Raw genomic sequence first — 16275 nt, 5'->3', positions numbered from 1 at the left:
CATTACCAAGTCACCAAATTACTCTTGGGGTAATTATTTTCATTAGCTCCACTGTTTGGTAACAAATGGATGGACTTGTTTAATTTCACACTTGACCAGGGAGAAGGCAATCCAGACACACAACTATTTAGATACAAACACAAAAAAAAAAAAAAAAAAAAAAAAAAAAAAAAAAAAAAAAAAATGGTGCAAGATGTCCTCTGCCGTTTGTATTTGTTTGAGTTACCGGTCATCACAGCCTGCTCTCAAAAATAACTTCACCTTCACCTTGGCCAACCGGAGAAGACACTCCGCCCACTGCCTCAGGTGCTAACAATAATAATAATAAAAAAAAATAAATAAGTGTCAATAAAAACTGGCAAAATATCATTTGGCATGTCAAGACAAGTGAGATATAGTGAATGAGTTGAATTGGTTAGAATGAAAAATATTTCACACGATGTCACTAGCATTCTCACAATAAAAAAATTATGTGCTGACCTTTGACCTGTCGGCTCAGAAGGCGAGGCCCCGCCAGGCCGATGCCCAGCGCTCCGATGGGCGCGGTGATCAAGATGGCTAACACAGCTAACGTTAGCACGTCTAAACCGAACTTCACCAATGTGTCGTCGCCCGCGTCCCGAGCCGTGTCCAACGCTGTGGAGCCGATGGCTGCCTGTCGCACATTTAGATTTACCCGTAGGCCGCCGCCGAGTTTCACTGGGCCTGTGCTCAACTTTGACCTCTCGCCAAGGGAAGTGGCGACGTACCTGCACCGTGGCTTTTGGCATCCAGGCGATGGCGATGAAGAGCTTCTCCTTGAGCACGAAGCCCGCGCCGTGTACCAACGCGAAGGTGGCAGTCAGCCGCACCACCAGACCGATGGCGATCACGGCCACACCCAAACCTGCACGGGACCGCAGCCGAGTCGTCACGACGCGAAAGGTCGCTGGCCCTATCGTGCCAGATGTGCTCCTCACCCACAGTACTGAGGCTCAGCGTCGTTATGATGATCTCTGCTCCAATCAGGCCGAAGAGCAGGGGCTGGAACACGTCCCAGCACCTCCCCAATATGGCTGCCACCCCCGCCTACAGGGCGACGCCATATCATTGGCTGTCCAATAGACGTATGGCATATTCGAGTGGAGGCCGTGATCAGGGTTGGGAGGGTTACTTTCCGTTACAGTTATAAGTATAATATTAAAGTAATGTAACTTGATTACTTTGGAATAATTTTGGATTACTCTGATGCCAAGTATGCTCATGAAGACAAAATAAAAATAAATATCACCACAACATATTTCTCTACAGCGCGCCCCCGCTATTTGTGGGTGATAAGGCAGCCTACAAATAGCAAATGACTAGATTAGCGAGCTATCTAGATTAGCTAGCTATCTAGCTAACTAGACTAGCTAGACTAGCTAGGTTAGCGATCTAGATTAGCTCGCTACCTAGCGATCTAGCTTGTAATCAACCGGCAGGTAAACGAGGTCATTACGAGAAGCACCTGTCGCAAAACCCAAACTCTGGCAGTGTTTTTAACTTTCTTGACCTGGTTTTTCCCATCTCTGTTAAAGGTAAATCAGTACTTCAGCTAGCCAAATATGTTCCAAACAGTGAATACCAGTCGCCACTTCCTCCTTTCGTCCGTGAACTTTTTAAACTGGCCGCGTGTCGACGACACGTATGACATCAACACGACACAAAGGCCTCGCTCTCTCTCATTGTAGAAATTGTAATCCCTCAAAAATAATCCCCATTTTTAGTAAATGTACCTGTAATCTGATTACATGTTTTTTTTTCCTATACTGTAATGGAATACAGTTAGTTTTTGTTTTTTTGTATTCTGAATACGTAATGGCGGTACATGTATTCCGTTGCTCCCCATGCCTGGCTGTGCTATATTTTTTTTATTCCTCAGTGGGTTAGAGAAACTGTAACTAACAAATTGGACCACCTGAGAGATTATCCATTCAAGTGAAGGCCACGGTATGATTTTTTTTTTCCCTCCCCCTCAAGGGGTCAACCACGATTACCTTGTCAGCCCGCCAACCCAGCGCAGCCAGGAAGGCCAGAACCAAGGTGCACAGGCCTCCGGCCCCGGAGGCACCCACCACTTGAGTGAAAAAGACGGCGAAGACGGAGAAGGCCAACAGGAGGAAGCTTCTGGTCACCACCAGGTCCTCCTGCACCAGCGCCACCTTCAGTCGGATATCAAGGACGCGGACCACATGCTCAAAACTGTTTTCCATACGCACCTGATCCATGCTGGGGAAGAAACACAAGAAGATGCCCACAAGGACGCCGCCCACCACACCACCCACCACCTCCAGGAGACCCTTCAGGACGCTCATCCACGTGGAACCTGCGCACATCCGCATGCACATGTGATGCTGTCACGATAAATCGTGATACTTGTCTCCCGATCGATTATCGATAAGCCTACGTTGTAGTTAATATACAGCCGTTAAAACGGCTCCATTGTCCATTACTTATTGAGTAATTACTTGGCGGGCCACTAGGGGGAGCACCTAATAGGAGTGGCAGGGAAATAAACGGAAGTCTTCAGGCGAAGAAGACTCATTAGCTTACTTTTACTTGTGTAAGACATTTATCTGTCTAGCAAGTGACTCATTTTTGCATGAAAAATGTGCATTATATCTTCAATTTTAAAGTTTTAAAACATATTTTATGTTTCGACTTTTTGAAGCACACAATTTCTGAGGAATATTAACGAATTCACTTGCAGCCATTTTCAGTGAAGCAACCCCCTTCGCTCCCGGCTGTTTTCCTGGATTTGGACTGATTTTGCAAGGCCCACAGAATATTGTGTTCTGTTGCTATAAAAACATGGAACCTACCAAAAAGAAAGATTAGTCTCTTCTTTCACCAGGAAAAAAAAGTATATTTCTATCTGTTTCCATTTTGCAGCAATTAGCATTAGAATATAGATGAGTTTCATCATTATTCACAAATCTCTAAAACTGTGAGGAAAACAGCTTTGTTGCAACATGGCCCTGGTTGATCTCTTATACTCTGCTGCCACCTGCTGGCCGTTTTTGTAATAACTACCATAGGCATTACCATTCTCTTCAGTTCAAAGGCTGCATCAAAGCCTTCTGTATGCACAAGCGTAAAAAAAACAAAAAAACAAAAAAAACGTAGAAATACGTCTTTGGAAGCATGGTAATATTTAAAATAGAACATATTTTTACGTTTTTGGGAGCAAATGAGTTCATATTGATTTAATTGGATTTAATGTTTAACTAATTTTACTTATTTTTGCAATGTTAGTTTATAAAATGAAACATAACTGTGACTGACTGATATGTTGCATGACAATAGTGCTTAAGAAAGACACAAATTTGTTAACAGAAATTTGTTGTTAAAAAAAAAAAAAAAATTATCGTGGATTTATTACCTGACCAATATATCAATAATCGCTGTATCATCATATCGTGAGATAATCGTTATTGTGTGCCTTGTATCACATCGTATCGTGAGGTAACCAGAGGTTCCCCTAGTGTGCATAGAGAGCAAAACCCAACCAAACAGAATCCGAACCTGTGGAGAAGGCCACGCCCAGACACGTGGAGAAGCCCGTGATGGCCAAAATGTCGTCAAAGCTGCCGGCAGCCATCAGGAGCGTCGGGATGCCCTGCGGAAGGCCGGATGAACTTCACTAGAAGCCAAGATGAACTTCTGGAGTAGAACTTTAGTCCGGAAAAACTAGCAGCTTACCTTCTCACTTCCGTAACCTTCCTTCTGGAGCAGCAACATGGATGGAACCACCACGGCCGGTGACACCGCCGCCAGGACGAACCTGCGCACGCACGCGCACGGGTCACGTGCTGGCCCGCAACCACGGCGACACGCAACACATACCCCAGCAGGAAGCCCCACACCCAGGGCAGAGCCAACAGGAAGTGCGAAACCACGGCAACGACGCACGCCTCCACGACGCACGGTCCGACCGCCACACGCAGGCACACAGCCTTCAGACGACGCAGCGCCTGAAAGAAGACCCCCCCCCCCCCCGTCAGCACGTGTGCGCGCATACGCATTGTGTGTGCAGTACCGAGGGGTCCAGGCCCAGTCCGGCTCGGGCCAGGATGATGGCCAGCGCCACGCTCCTCAAAGCCGAGGACCAGGTGGCGTCCACGTAGACGGCGTCCGTCACGTACGGAACATTCCTCAGGAGCAAACCGGCCAGCAACATGCCTGCGCAAACATCAGGTGTACGCGTGTGTGTGTGTGTGAAAGTGTTGATTTTATCAGCCATTTTTAAATTTAGGCTCAGTTTTAGTCCAATTACAATCACACTTTGTAGTTTTTATAATAGTCAACCTCATCCCATTTTTATTTAGTCACCTTTTAGTCAACTCTAAATCAAGCATTTTAGTCTTTATTTTGGTTCAAGAAAACAATTTTATTTATCTAATTTTAGTCAACAGAAACTGTCAACATTTTAGTCACGACAAGCATTTTACCCTTTTACATTTTTTTGTCATCAGATAATATTGAACATTACCATCTCATCTAAAACTACTTAACATAAAATGTTCTCTCATCTTTTTTATTTATAACCACTTCACACGCAATTACAGTATATCAACAAGTGGCTACTATGGCTCTGTGCTACAAGCTAGTAAGTTAGCTAGCATTAGCGGTCAGATTAACATTGTTTGAACGTTAGTTAGCCTATACAAGCTAGTGAATTAGCTAGCATTAGTTAGCGGTCAGATTAACATTGTTTGAACGTTAGCCTATACAAGCTAGTAAATTAGCTAGCATTAGTTAGTGGTCAGATTAACATTGTTTGAACGTTAGCCTATAGCTGTTGCATTAATGTTACGTTGCACTTGCTAGCTGCAGACTTGAAAGGGCAGATTAGCAGTGCTCGGATTTTACGAAGTCATAATTTTCGTCCCATCTTTCTTTGTGAACTAAAATGTCCATAGATTAGTCCAGTCTTTATTAAGTGAGCTAAATTTTTGTCTCGGCTTTATAGATCCTTCCAGCTGACGTCACCACTTAGCTCCCGCAGCACCTCCCGGAAGGCAAACATCTCAGAACAAATGAATTTAGAGAGCTTGATTTTCAGCGAGCGTTTTTGTTCAAAGATGGGAAATATGTCAAGTGTCACAAAAAACGTCCCGAGTAGGACACTACATTACTGCGAATCATTGAAACCAGTCGTTTGGAGCCGCTAGCTACAAAAACATTGAGTTTATTGGAGGGAAAAGTGGACGTGGAAGCTTAAGGTATGTTGTTTTTGGTTGAAGCAGTACGTCGATAACTACTACTTTCATGGGGTAAATTGCAGGAAAAAAGAAAAAAAAAAAAGATTGTTCCACTAAAGATAATATGGCTCATTCATCACGTCTCAAATTTACAATCAGAGGTTAATGTTATGACCAACTGGATATGAAAAAGAGAAAAACTACCTGATATAAGATATTATCTGCGCACAAGTGCACCATAGCATTGGTCGCTGATTTATCAACTGTTTGACCTATTTTCTAGGTCACACCGATTGTTTTCTAATTCACTCGCATTGACGCCCTGCCCTCCACCGCAAGGGGCGGCGCACTTCAACGTGATGTCACACTGGAAGGGTCTATGAGTCCCAATCATTGTTTATTAAATGGGGTTTTAGTCTAGTCTAGTCTAGTTTTCGTGAACAAAATTTACACTAGTGTGTGAAGCAGACTATCTGGTCATACCAAGCAGTGGCGGGATGGGGGGCAGGCCGGGAAACTGGACCATCCCGAGTAGTCGCCCTCCGAGCACCGCGCTGATGAAGATGATGACAATGCCGAACACTCTCCCTCCCGGTAAACACTCACTTCCTGTTACTGACCATGCGGCGCCGAAAAGCAACGCCAACACACATGCTGTGCACATACACCAAATTTACACACAGGTTGTCATAAATACACACACACAATATTGGGTGTTTGGCACCTTTGGTGATGATCAGGTTGAAGAATCCACGCGGTCGAGGACATCTGCTCTTCAGGCGGCTGAAGGACGAGACGCAGCACGAACACATCTACACACACACACAAACATAATCACAAGTGTGTCTGTGTGTGCATGCGTGCATTGTGGACCTCACCGTGTCATCCAGCTAGTTGGTTGTCGTTGCCACCGCAGTAATCTCTCTGACCGTCCTGACCTTTATTGTAACTAGTGTGTGACTGAGACACAAACTGAGACACAAACACACACACAATAAAGTCTTGCACTTTGACCCAACTTGTGTGCTTGTGTGTTTTGTGGATTTCTTCCTTGTTGTTCTTCCATCCATCTCTCTCCTTGTCTAAGTCTGTAAACGCTCATTGAAACACACACCCAAACACCCCAACGTATACACACACAAAAAAAAATCACATTTATATACAAGCACACACTGACACAAAATGACTGAGAGCAGTTGTGTAGCTTTACTGTTGAACACAGAAAAAAAAAATCCACTTCCTTTACATGGCTCCTCATAATACAAAAGCAGGAAGTGACATCATAGGAGAATCCAACACACGTTATGTACAAAAAAAGTGTAGAAAAATACTCTTGAAAAAAAGAAACTCTTACAAACGACGGCTAACGACTAGCGACCAGGAATGTGGACGTGAAGGAATGAGCTAACATCAACAAGTCACAGAATTTCCGTCACGCAATCGTCTCATCGTCTGTCGCAATTAGCCTCCCCTTTTAAGCCAGCGCTAAGCTAGTTGAGCTAGCAGCAACACCTGACGGAACACAGGAATAATCGCCAACATCATAAACTGGTAACTTTTACTTTTTGTAAAGCTGTTTGAGCATTTATTCCATGTCCTTGATATCCACTTGAAAGTCCAAATACTAGTACACCATGGTTGGCGCAGGACCTTGAGATGGATATAAAAGATATCGAATAGATGGCGCTAGTAGAACAAAAGTGGTGCTAGCAGTGAAAAAAAAACATCGGTAAGAACAATCATTCTACTACTACGCCATAACTACTACGCCAACCTCAACCTGGATTATCAAATAAGTGTTCAAAGAGGCTAACGTGTTAGCATCAGTTATGCTAATGTTACAGCAGCTAGCATCAGAAGGCTAACGGTGTCGACTGAGCGCGTGTGGCGCCGCGTCACTTCTTCTCAGCGCACAACGGCACACGTGTCACTCGGGCAGGTACGTGCGCATGAAAATCTGCTGCCGTATCCACGGCGTGAAGTGACTGACGTTGCTGTACACGCCGGGTCCCAGAACTTTGCTGAAGCACACGCTGCCCCATGACGTCAGGCCGAACAGCGTCCAGCGGCCCCCCGACGACTCCTCGCACACCAGTGGACCTCCGCTGTCGCCCTGGGAACAACAAACCATGATCAACACAGGCTGGAAAAGGGCAGAGGTCATATAAGTTAGAGCCTCTCAGCTACGATTTAGAAGCTACAGCCCACAAACTATAACTTGGCATGACTTAGAAATCAGAATTTGGAAGCACGGAGCTTCAAAGCTGGTTTTGGAAGCTGGAACCTAAAATCTAGCACCTGGATACCGAAGCTCGACCCTGGACTCACAAGCTATAAACTACAGCCTAGAAACTAGGACTTGGAAGTAAGACCTTGGAAGCTAACCTAAATGCTAGAGTCAAAAAGCTAGATTCACAAGCTCGAACTTGGAAGTAAGACCTAAAGGTTAGAGCCTAAAAAGTAGCAGTTTGAGCTAGAGTCTGTAAGCTAGAACTTGGAAGCAAGCACTTGGAAGGTAGACCCAACAATCCTAGAAGCGCCTTTCAAGAGACCCAAGTCCGCTCGTACTTCTAAAAGAAGCTAACTTGAAGGCATGCGGTGGTTACCATGCAGGAGTCGATGGTCCCGGCCTCGTAACCGGCACAAAGCATCCTGGCAGTTATGGTCTTCATGTCGAAGTAGGACTGGCACTGGGACATGGAGATGATCCGAACCTGGCCCTCCTGCAACTTGAACGGCACTGCGGAGGAGGTAGCGCGTCTCACACAGGAAATGGCCCGCAAAATACAGCCTGGTAGCTAAAATGTCGCGGCTCGAACTTGGAAGTTTGAACTTTGAGGCCAGGACTTGGATCAAGTACCTATGGTGGAGACTAAACAATTGAAATTATCAGATAGACTTGAAAGCTAGACTTCTAAAAGCTAGGACTCAAAATCTAGAACCAGGAAATGAGTGTTCGGTAGCGCGTCTTACAAAGGAAATGGCCCGCAAAATACAGCCTCGTAGCTAAAATGCAGCAGCTTGAACTTGGAAGTTAGAACTTCGAGGCCAGGACTTCAAACAATTGATATTATTAGCTAGACTTGAAAGCTAGATCTAGAAGCTAGAACCAGGAATTGGGTGTTCAGACTTACTCCTGTTGCCCATGTGACCCCATCCTGTAATGTAGCAGTAGGAGTCAGGAGTGGGAATCTGATTGGGTCCCGGTAGACACACGGGCCGCACCCACGCCGTCTCGTCCACCTAAGTTGGGGACAGATTTGATCCCACAATGCGTCAGCATTCCGACAATAGCCCCCGCAGGGACGTCTCACCTCCGAGTCCAACTCCACCACGCTGATGTCGTAGTCCACCACGGCGCGGTTGTAGCGCGGGTGCACCGTGATGGCCCGCACGGCGCGCCTCTGACTGTGCACGCCCGGATGGTCCAAGTTGCTGAGACCCAAGAGGACCTTCCATAGATGGGCCTTCTCCCTCCTACGTAGACACGCATGAGTCAACGTCAAGTGAGAGCCGAGAAGCGAAAAACTAGTCCCTCGAAACTGCCACTTTAAAGCTAGCGCCTAGAAGCTATAATCGAGATGCGGGTGGTCTCACCCCTCAAAGCAGTGCGCCACCGTCAAGGCCCACTTGGCGCCGATGAGGACGCAGCCGCACACGTGACCGCTCTGACCGCTCTGCAGCGAGCACTGCCATGGCCACGCCCCCTGCCGGGCCACGCGGCCTCCCAGAATCCTCTTCCGCCTGGAGGGTTGTGCGCCCATTGCCGGGCGCAGGCCGCACTCTGGCCGAGAGACGGGAAACAGGAAGTAGACTCCGCCCACGCCGCCCGAGGAGACCGGAGAGGGATTGATGGATCTTACCGTCTCTGACGCAGACTAGAGCCACACGGTTACCGGAATGACACGAGTGACTGACACGCACATATACACACAGACACAGTTGACGCAATGTTAGCATTAGCATGTTTACTCACTTCCTGACCCGCCCCCAAAATGGCTTCCTCTCTTACAAACGCATACCTCCTCTTCTCGAGGCGTGCCTGTAGAGCCAAGCCTTTGCGCTCCTCCCACTCGGGATGAACGTGTAGCCAGCGACGGCGGCCCGGAGGACCTCCCTGCTCGGGTACCGTGGAAACGGAGGCAGGAACCCTGCGGGACACGCTGCCCGTGATGGACCGGCCGCAGCACGTGTGCGCTTCTGTGTGTGAGTGCTACTGACCTTACCCTAGTCCCAGCTGGTCACAGGTCAGTTCGCTGAGCTGCTGGTTCCACTCGTCTGCGCACACGTGATAGTGGTCGGCTGTCCTCAACACGGTCAAAATGGAACCTGACGATTGGCTCAGAGACACTCCACACAACAATACATCACTCAAGTCATCTCCTTGTTTGTGTGTTGGGGTGCTTGTGTGCGTGCGGGCGTTACCACAGTCCCACTCGTCGGAGGCGTCCGTGCAGTGTTTCTTCCCATCACACCACAACGTCCTGTGCACGCACTTGTGATTGTTGCACGCCAACTCGTTATCTCCACACGCCGCTGACACAACAATAACACACGCTGGGTTAAGACAAGGCACTAGCACTTGGAAGCTAGCGCCTATAACGCTACTACTTAAAATCCAGATCATGCTACTGATTAACATAAAAGCTAGAGTCTAGAAACAATTAACACATTCATTGCCAGACCAGCAAAAAAATATGCATCATTTGACGTCTTTTTCCGTCAATGGCAGTGAATGAGTTAAGGACTGAAGCTAAAAATTTAAAGCTGGTTTTAGAAACTAGCAAGAAGCCAGGACTTGTAAGCTAGAACTTGAGACATTAGTTAGTATGTAGTACCTCTACTTAAAATCTAGTGCCTAGAAGTCAGGCTTAGAAACTACAAATACAAGCTACGACATAAAGGCTATTCTTCCTAAAGCTAGTCATTAGGAACAAGGAACTGGAAGCTAAGGATTTAATTTTATTTTTGAATTTCAGATGCATCTTTTCTGTTACAGTTAATAAAGCTATTCTTTGTTGGTCCATATTTCTTTCTTTTTTTATTCTCTTATGCGTTAATACGGATACAGTGTTATGCAGAGGTGTGCTTATAACAATTTTATAGACAAATGATACTATTTATAGTCGCATGGGGGTGTGTGTGTGGGGGGCAAGATGTTTTTTTTCTTACTAGGGGAGGGCATGACAGAAAATAATTGAGAAGCACCGGACTAAGCCAAGACAGTACAACTGAGAAGCTAGAATGCTCACACCGGAGGCCATGTGACATCACGCCACACTCGGGCAAAGACTCACAACAGTTGACTTCATCGGCCAGCAGGGGGCAGTCTGGGAAGCCGTCGCAGATCATGCTGGTCTTGATGCAGACGCCGCTGCCTGGACATTCCCACAGAGCGCGCTCGGTGCAGCCTGCCGCGTACGCGCAAAGACACGTCAGCGCGGGCGCCTCCACTTTCGTGTCACAAACGTTAGGCGGCGCTCCCACCGCAGCGGTCCTCGTCGCTGCGGTCGTCGCAGTCGGCCAGGCCGTCGCAGCGCTTGCTGGCCAGGACGCATCGTCCGGAGCGACACTTGAAGTGGCTGGGGGAGCACTCTGTTGCCACGGCGACACGACAAACACGGACAGAGGGAGTGAGCGAGCGGCGGGTCGGGCGGCGACGTGGACGCGTACGCACCGTCCACGCCGGCCTCGGGCAGCAGGCACGGCGAGTCGCCGCCCTCTTCGGGGAACTGAGCGCAATCCGAGTCGTCGGGCCACTGCAATCCCACGATGCCCAGCACAGACTCGCACTTCTCCTTAGCCGTGCGACACAGAGACCTGTCGGGGGGGAGACGTCGAGTAATCACACTGCAGAGATGTCTTGTTTAATGGCTTGTTAGCAAAAAAGGCAGCTAGCATACTGCGCCGGCACACCTGCAGGGCGGCACGGTGCTCAAGGTGAGCGGGTCGCACTTGGGTACGAGCAGCGTGCAGGCGTAGAACATAAGGTACTGGTAACAGCCCGTCTGCACCAGCGCCGGGAACAGCGACGACTCCCACGACACGGAGCTCTCCCGCTGCGACACGTGACCCAGGAAGTTGGGGAAGCGCGTGTGGTTGTAGGGCAGGTTCATGCACAGCTCCAAGCTGATTGGCTCACAGCCGGCTGACACGCCCACAAAGGGGAGTGGAAAGAATTGAAAAGAGGTTTCGTGAAGCGGAATGGAAATTTGTCAAGCCTTACTGCAGTTTTCGTGTCGCGCGTCGCAGGAAACGGACGTGCAGCCGGGCTGAGTGGGGGGGCACGGGGTGTGAGCTGCAACACGCGCGCACAGTCAGACAGTGACGCACACACGCAAAGGTTGGCAGGCGGACGTCTCACGCTGCTGGCGCGCGCAAAGCTCTTCGTCGCTGCCGTCTTTGCAGTCGTCCTCGCCGTCACAGCGGAACGCCGAAGGAATGCACTGGCCGTTGCGGCATTCCCAAAGACCCTGGCTCCGACATGCTGCGCACACACAGATGAGCGGTGATGTGAGCGGCGGGGGCCGTCGTTACCATGGCAACTCACAGCAGTTGAGCTCGTCGCTCTTGTCGACACAATCGTGGTCGCCGTCGCAAAGCCAATCCCTGGACACGCAGCGGCCATCGCCGCAGCGGTGCTCCCGCGTCGCGTCACACACTAACAAACACAGCAGTTCGTTAGCTTAGCCTAGCCTAGCCTAGCAAAAGTTTCTCAAACTTTTTGGGTTAATTACAGGCAAAACAATTCAAAGCAAATATTTTTGAAGTAGGAAATCAAGTAAAAATTACTTGTTACTATATTGGATTTGTGGAAACTGAATTAAGCGGCAAATTTTCACTTGTTTTAGCCACTGATAGGCCAAGACTTTTGAAGTCGCGAGCCCGCCATATTGCTCCTCCCAAGAAATGTTTTTCGGCCATACGGAGAATATTTGAGAGAGTACTTAGTGAAAACAGCATGATTTATGGTGTTTATTAAACATAAACAAGAGGACTTAGGACATTTTACAACTTGTCTTAAATACATTAAATACATACTTAATGATGTTTACAGGAGGAAACTTGCATATATATATATTTTTAAAGAATTACAACTGTAATTCAAAAAAAGATGCCTCTGCCAAAAGTCTAAGGAACTGAGCGATAAAAGAAAAAGCAGCACATAACGTCCACTTGTTATTTATTTTTTTTACTTGTTAAAAAATAGTGACCACCCCAGCACAACCCCTGAAGGCCAATAATTGGCCGATTATAATCGGCGGCCGAATAATCGGCAGCCGAATAATCGGTCGGGCCCTATTTGGCACATTAATTTGCCGTGTAAAAAAACTGTATTAAAAGTATTGATTCATGGTTTTATGAATCGATATTGGGCTATGAAAAGGAAGATCGATTCGATATCGATATATCGATATTTTAGACCCGGCCCTATTAACCAGAATGCAATATATAGACCAGTTGCGCCCTCACCACAGCCGAGCTCGTCGCTGAGGTCTCCGCAGTCGTCGTAGCCGTCACACAGCAGAGTCGGCGGCAGACAGCGGCCGGTCGAGCAGCGGAACTGCGCTTCTGAACACACTGAACGATGATGTCATCAGTGTGATGATGGCGAGGCATCGCCGTGACGACCGCCTTTCGAGCATGTGCGTGCGCGCTCACCGCAGTGCGCCTCGTCGCTCCAGTCGTCGCAGTCGTTGTGGCCGTTGCACACCAGCTTCTGAGGGACGCAACTCCCTGTGGCGCACAGGAAGTCTTGCTTTCCGCCACACGCCGCTGTGGGCCAATCAGAGAGTAGCGCATTAAGACAGGAATAATGTTACTTCTTGCTATGACTTGACATCATCGACCAATCAGAAAGCACCATGTGACCTAACCAAAATGTCTTGTCCTGTACCGTCGTGACCTATTAGCATGGACCAATCAAAATGCATGCCACTCACAGGGTTTGCCCACAGCTTGCCGAGGCGTGTAACAGGCAGGGGGCGCTGCGGAGGACGAGGGGGCGTGGCTGAACTGCGAGCAACGCAGGAAGTCGGGCCAGGAGGCGTTGAACATTTGCAGGACGGGCTCGCAACCTTCCCTGGCCGCCTCGCAGAAGGACGCGCAGGGCAGCATCACCCACCTGCGGAGCGAGCAGGTTGAGCGAATATTCTGGGATGCGCATGCCGCGGCTTACCTGTGCCGAGCGTCGTCGTCGTCGTGGAAACACTGCGGCAGGGCCAGAGAGCAGCCGAACAGCATGATGTGCTTGTAGCAGGACAGTCTGCTCAGGTAGCTGAAGAACCTGCGACAAGCGCCGCGTCGTTACACCAGTGCACATCTGTCCTCGTGCCCCGCCCACTGTTACCTTAGCAACATGTCCACCTCTGAACTCTTCACCACGGCGGAGGCGGACGACAGCCATGTTTGGTTGTATGGCAACATGTGACACTGAGGTTCCGCCAGTGGCTGGCAACCACCTGCAACAACAATATAACACTATATAATAATTAGGGGTTTGTAATTTGTAATTATAATTAATTGCATTACTTCAATAGTTGACTCACGATTAATCGCACATTTTATATCTGTTCTACATATACAGTAAAATGTTCAATAAAACTGTAAAAAAACTGTAAAAAAAACAACAACAAAAAAACAAAACAAAAAACAAGTGTGATATTGATTTGTGTTGGTCATTTTTCAGCCACTAGATGGCATAATTGCATTTGTAAGACGGTGACAGCTGAGTGCATTTTTGTTTCAAACTAAAAAGATTTACCGTTTGTTTCGAATTAAAAAGATGTACTGTTAAAAAAAAAAAAAAAAGGAGTGTGATATTGATTTCTGTTGAGGTCATTTTTCTGCCACGAGATGGCACAATTGCATTTGTAAGAAGTTGACATTTTTCTTTTCATACTAAGAGCTATCTAATCTTTAACATGAAGTAAATTCTGCACATTTTTTAAATTATAAAACACAACTTGACCCCAGTCTCCACAAATATTAATTATTAATTATTACATGTATTACTGTAAAATCTTGACATGCTGGAATTCCCCCAGTACAGGTTTTCCATGCAAGTCCGGTCATTAATCAAAAAATTTCATTAAAAAAAAATTAGTGGCATTAAAAGAACTTTAAATTAACGCACTAATTTTGACACCCCTAATAGTAATTTTGTCTGTCTATATGTGTTGCTCGCTGCACCATTGGTGCTTCAATATCGACACATGCACGCTTACCTGCGTCCGGCGCAGATGTGGCGGCGGTCAACCAGGTGGAGCTCAGCGAGGTGACAGACGTCAGCAAATCGGCGGCCGTCGTGATCGGCGGAGTGGGCGGGGCCGGAGAGGCATCCGCCGGTAGGGAGGGGCTTTCATTGTTCCCACGGTAACCGGGCTCCATGTCAGCCATCGGCTCGGGAGAAGGGAGGGGGCTGGAGTCTGCAACATGGCCGCCAATCACACCTGAGGAGAGAAGGGAAAAAAAACAAAAAACTGTTTCACAACTTCAGCCGAGCCTTTCGATTGGTTCATTTTAAATACACAAGCTTGCGTGTCTATGAATAGCGTCAGAGGGATCTGGTTACCATGGCGACCCCGGTTTCACGTCTTGCTCACTCACTCACACTCTCACATGTCGGCTAATAATAACAATCATCGGGGAAGGGCCCCTCAGTCACAAGTGCCAGCTGCGGTTAGTTTCCAATACTAAAGCGGGAATGTTTGTGTGCTTATCACGCCTTTCAAAGTCGTTTCAAGGTCAGCGGTGAGAGAAACGCGCACGTACGCCCTCGTTTGTGGCTTGAAAGAAGACAAGGGCGAGACGAAGATGCTGAATAGCTGACAAGATGTTTTACGACACTTGTAAATATTTGACATTCCTCCACATTTAATTCCGCTCCTGATTGGCCGACGCCTCCTGGTTGTCATGACAACCGCTCACAAACGTACTCTTTGTGTTGAACCAACATGTCAGAAGGACCGCCAGAGGTGTGTGTGTGAATACCGGTGAGGCTGAGCACGAGCATCACGCCGCCCAGCAGGCCGGCGATAGGAAGTAGGACGTAAACGAGTCGGAGGCGGCTGGACGTCTGTGGCTTATGAGGACACGCCTCCTCGCCCATCCCGCTTTCAGTTACTCCACCTGTCGCCTGCTGGAGCGCAGAGCGTCAGCAGAGATTATTTTGGACAAAGACTCAGATTTTGAAGACATCAGTGCAGCATTACAAAACGATTATTAGAGTTGAACATTAGCAAATTCTTTCCAACAATAAATATAAACGCTTTATTTATTACCTTACATTATGTAATGTAAAAACAATAAAAACAAAGTAATTGTATTTAATAAATTGACTATTTGACTACTATATTTATTTGATGGAACAATACTGTGTGAAGACATGTTCAATTTTTTTGTTTTATTTGCAATAAATCAGTTAACCAATTATTTAATAATAGGAAAACAATTCAAATGTGTATAATAAATGGTTAGCTTTGCAATTATACAACAAAACAAGTCGTTTTTTGTGCAACAGTTTTTCTTTACAACTATTTCCTTTTCAAAACATTTAATTACAACTATTTAATCCGTTAAATAGAAATTTCGGATAATTTACTACCAAAGGGAAAAAAAAATACATTTCAATACACAAATTTTACAAAAAAATAAAATAAAAAAACTCTCGGTGGTCCCCGTGCCTTACTTTGCTCGCCACTGCCCGAGTCGGTGACGTACACACAAGGGGCGGAGCTAGACTAGTCTTAAAAGTCACGTGAAGCAATTAGCGGCATGTCAACAGCCGATACTGCTGAGCTATTTTCTGCTTCCGGTTGATTCCAACCGTCGCTAAAAAGTCACGTGGACGCGCGCGTGCACACTCACCGCGTCCGTTCCCGTGTTGAAGGTGACACGCGGCCACGAACACATGACCTTCTTCTGCCGCCTCTGTCGAACGACCGCGCCGACTGAAGCCAGCGGCCGCCGCCGTGGACTTCAGCCTTGCTCGGCCCGCCCCCTTCTCTCCCTCCTCTCGCCACGTGACCGCGCCTGGACGTGCCGCGCGTGC

General features: G+C 47.5%; 2 protein-coding genes across 6 annotated transcripts; both read right to left on the bottom strand.

Moving 5' to 3' along the window:
* Positions 1–174: 174 nt before the first annotated feature.
* Positions 175–6264, bottom strand: LOC144003511 (sodium/hydrogen exchanger 9B2). Of its 3 annotated transcripts, none has more exons than XM_077499872.1 (13): positions 6101–6264; positions 5947–6034; positions 5706–5876; positions 4058–4200; positions 3865–3992; positions 3721–3802; positions 3544–3637; positions 2238–2344; positions 2016–2165; positions 960–1068; positions 750–886; positions 481–655; positions 175–309 (listed from the first exon to the last, which is right to left on the bottom strand). In XM_077499872.1, exons 2-13 carry the CDS (start codon positions 6032–6034, stop codon positions 233–235), a joined length of 1461 nt encoding a protein of 486 aa, XP_077355998.1. In that variant the 5' UTR covers positions 6101–6264; the 3' UTR covers positions 175–232. The 3 variants fall into 3 exon arrangements, 2 of the variants coding, with proteins under 2 accessions (XP_077355998.1, XP_077355999.1); XM_077499873.1 differs by having other exon boundaries at positions 2016–2162; XR_013279006.1 differs by having other exon boundaries at positions 187–309; positions 481–651.
* A 141-nt stretch (positions 6265–6405) lies between these two features.
* On the bottom strand, positions 6406–16252 carry corin (corin, serine peptidase). Of its 3 annotated transcripts, none has more exons than XM_077499867.1 (24): positions 16092–16252; positions 15216–15360; positions 14450–14674; positions 13573–13684; positions 13402–13509; positions 13166–13347; positions 12885–12998; positions 12696–12803; positions 11773–11883; positions 11587–11709; positions 11449–11520; positions 11139–11370; positions 10900–11042; positions 10710–10817; positions 10520–10633; positions 9648–9758; positions 9449–9572; positions 9245–9373; positions 9086–9135; positions 8820–9006; positions 8537–8699; positions 8357–8465; positions 7829–7962; positions 6406–7335 (listed from the first exon to the last, which is right to left on the bottom strand). In XM_077499867.1, the coding sequence occupies exons 1-24, from the start codon at positions 16134–16136 to the stop codon at positions 7150–7152; spliced, it is 3135 nt and encodes a 1044-aa protein (XP_077355993.1). In that variant the 5' UTR covers positions 16137–16252; the 3' UTR covers positions 6406–7149. The 3 variants fall into 3 exon arrangements, with proteins under 3 accessions (XP_077355993.1, XP_077355991.1, XP_077355992.1); XM_077499865.1 differs by having other exon boundaries at positions 11139–11379; positions 15216–15363; positions 16092–16248; XM_077499866.1 differs by having other exon boundaries at positions 15216–15363; positions 16092–16248.
* Between the last annotated feature and the right edge of the window lie 23 nt (positions 16253–16275).

This window comes from Festucalex cinctus, chromosome 16 (genome assembly GCF_051991245.1).
Source record: "Festucalex cinctus isolate MCC-2025b chromosome 16, RoL_Fcin_1.0, whole genome shotgun sequence".
NCBI classification, from domain to species: Eukaryota; Metazoa; Chordata; class Actinopteri; order Syngnathiformes; family Syngnathidae; genus Festucalex; species Festucalex cinctus.
This window is presented reverse-complemented; position numbering and strand designations above follow the sequence as displayed.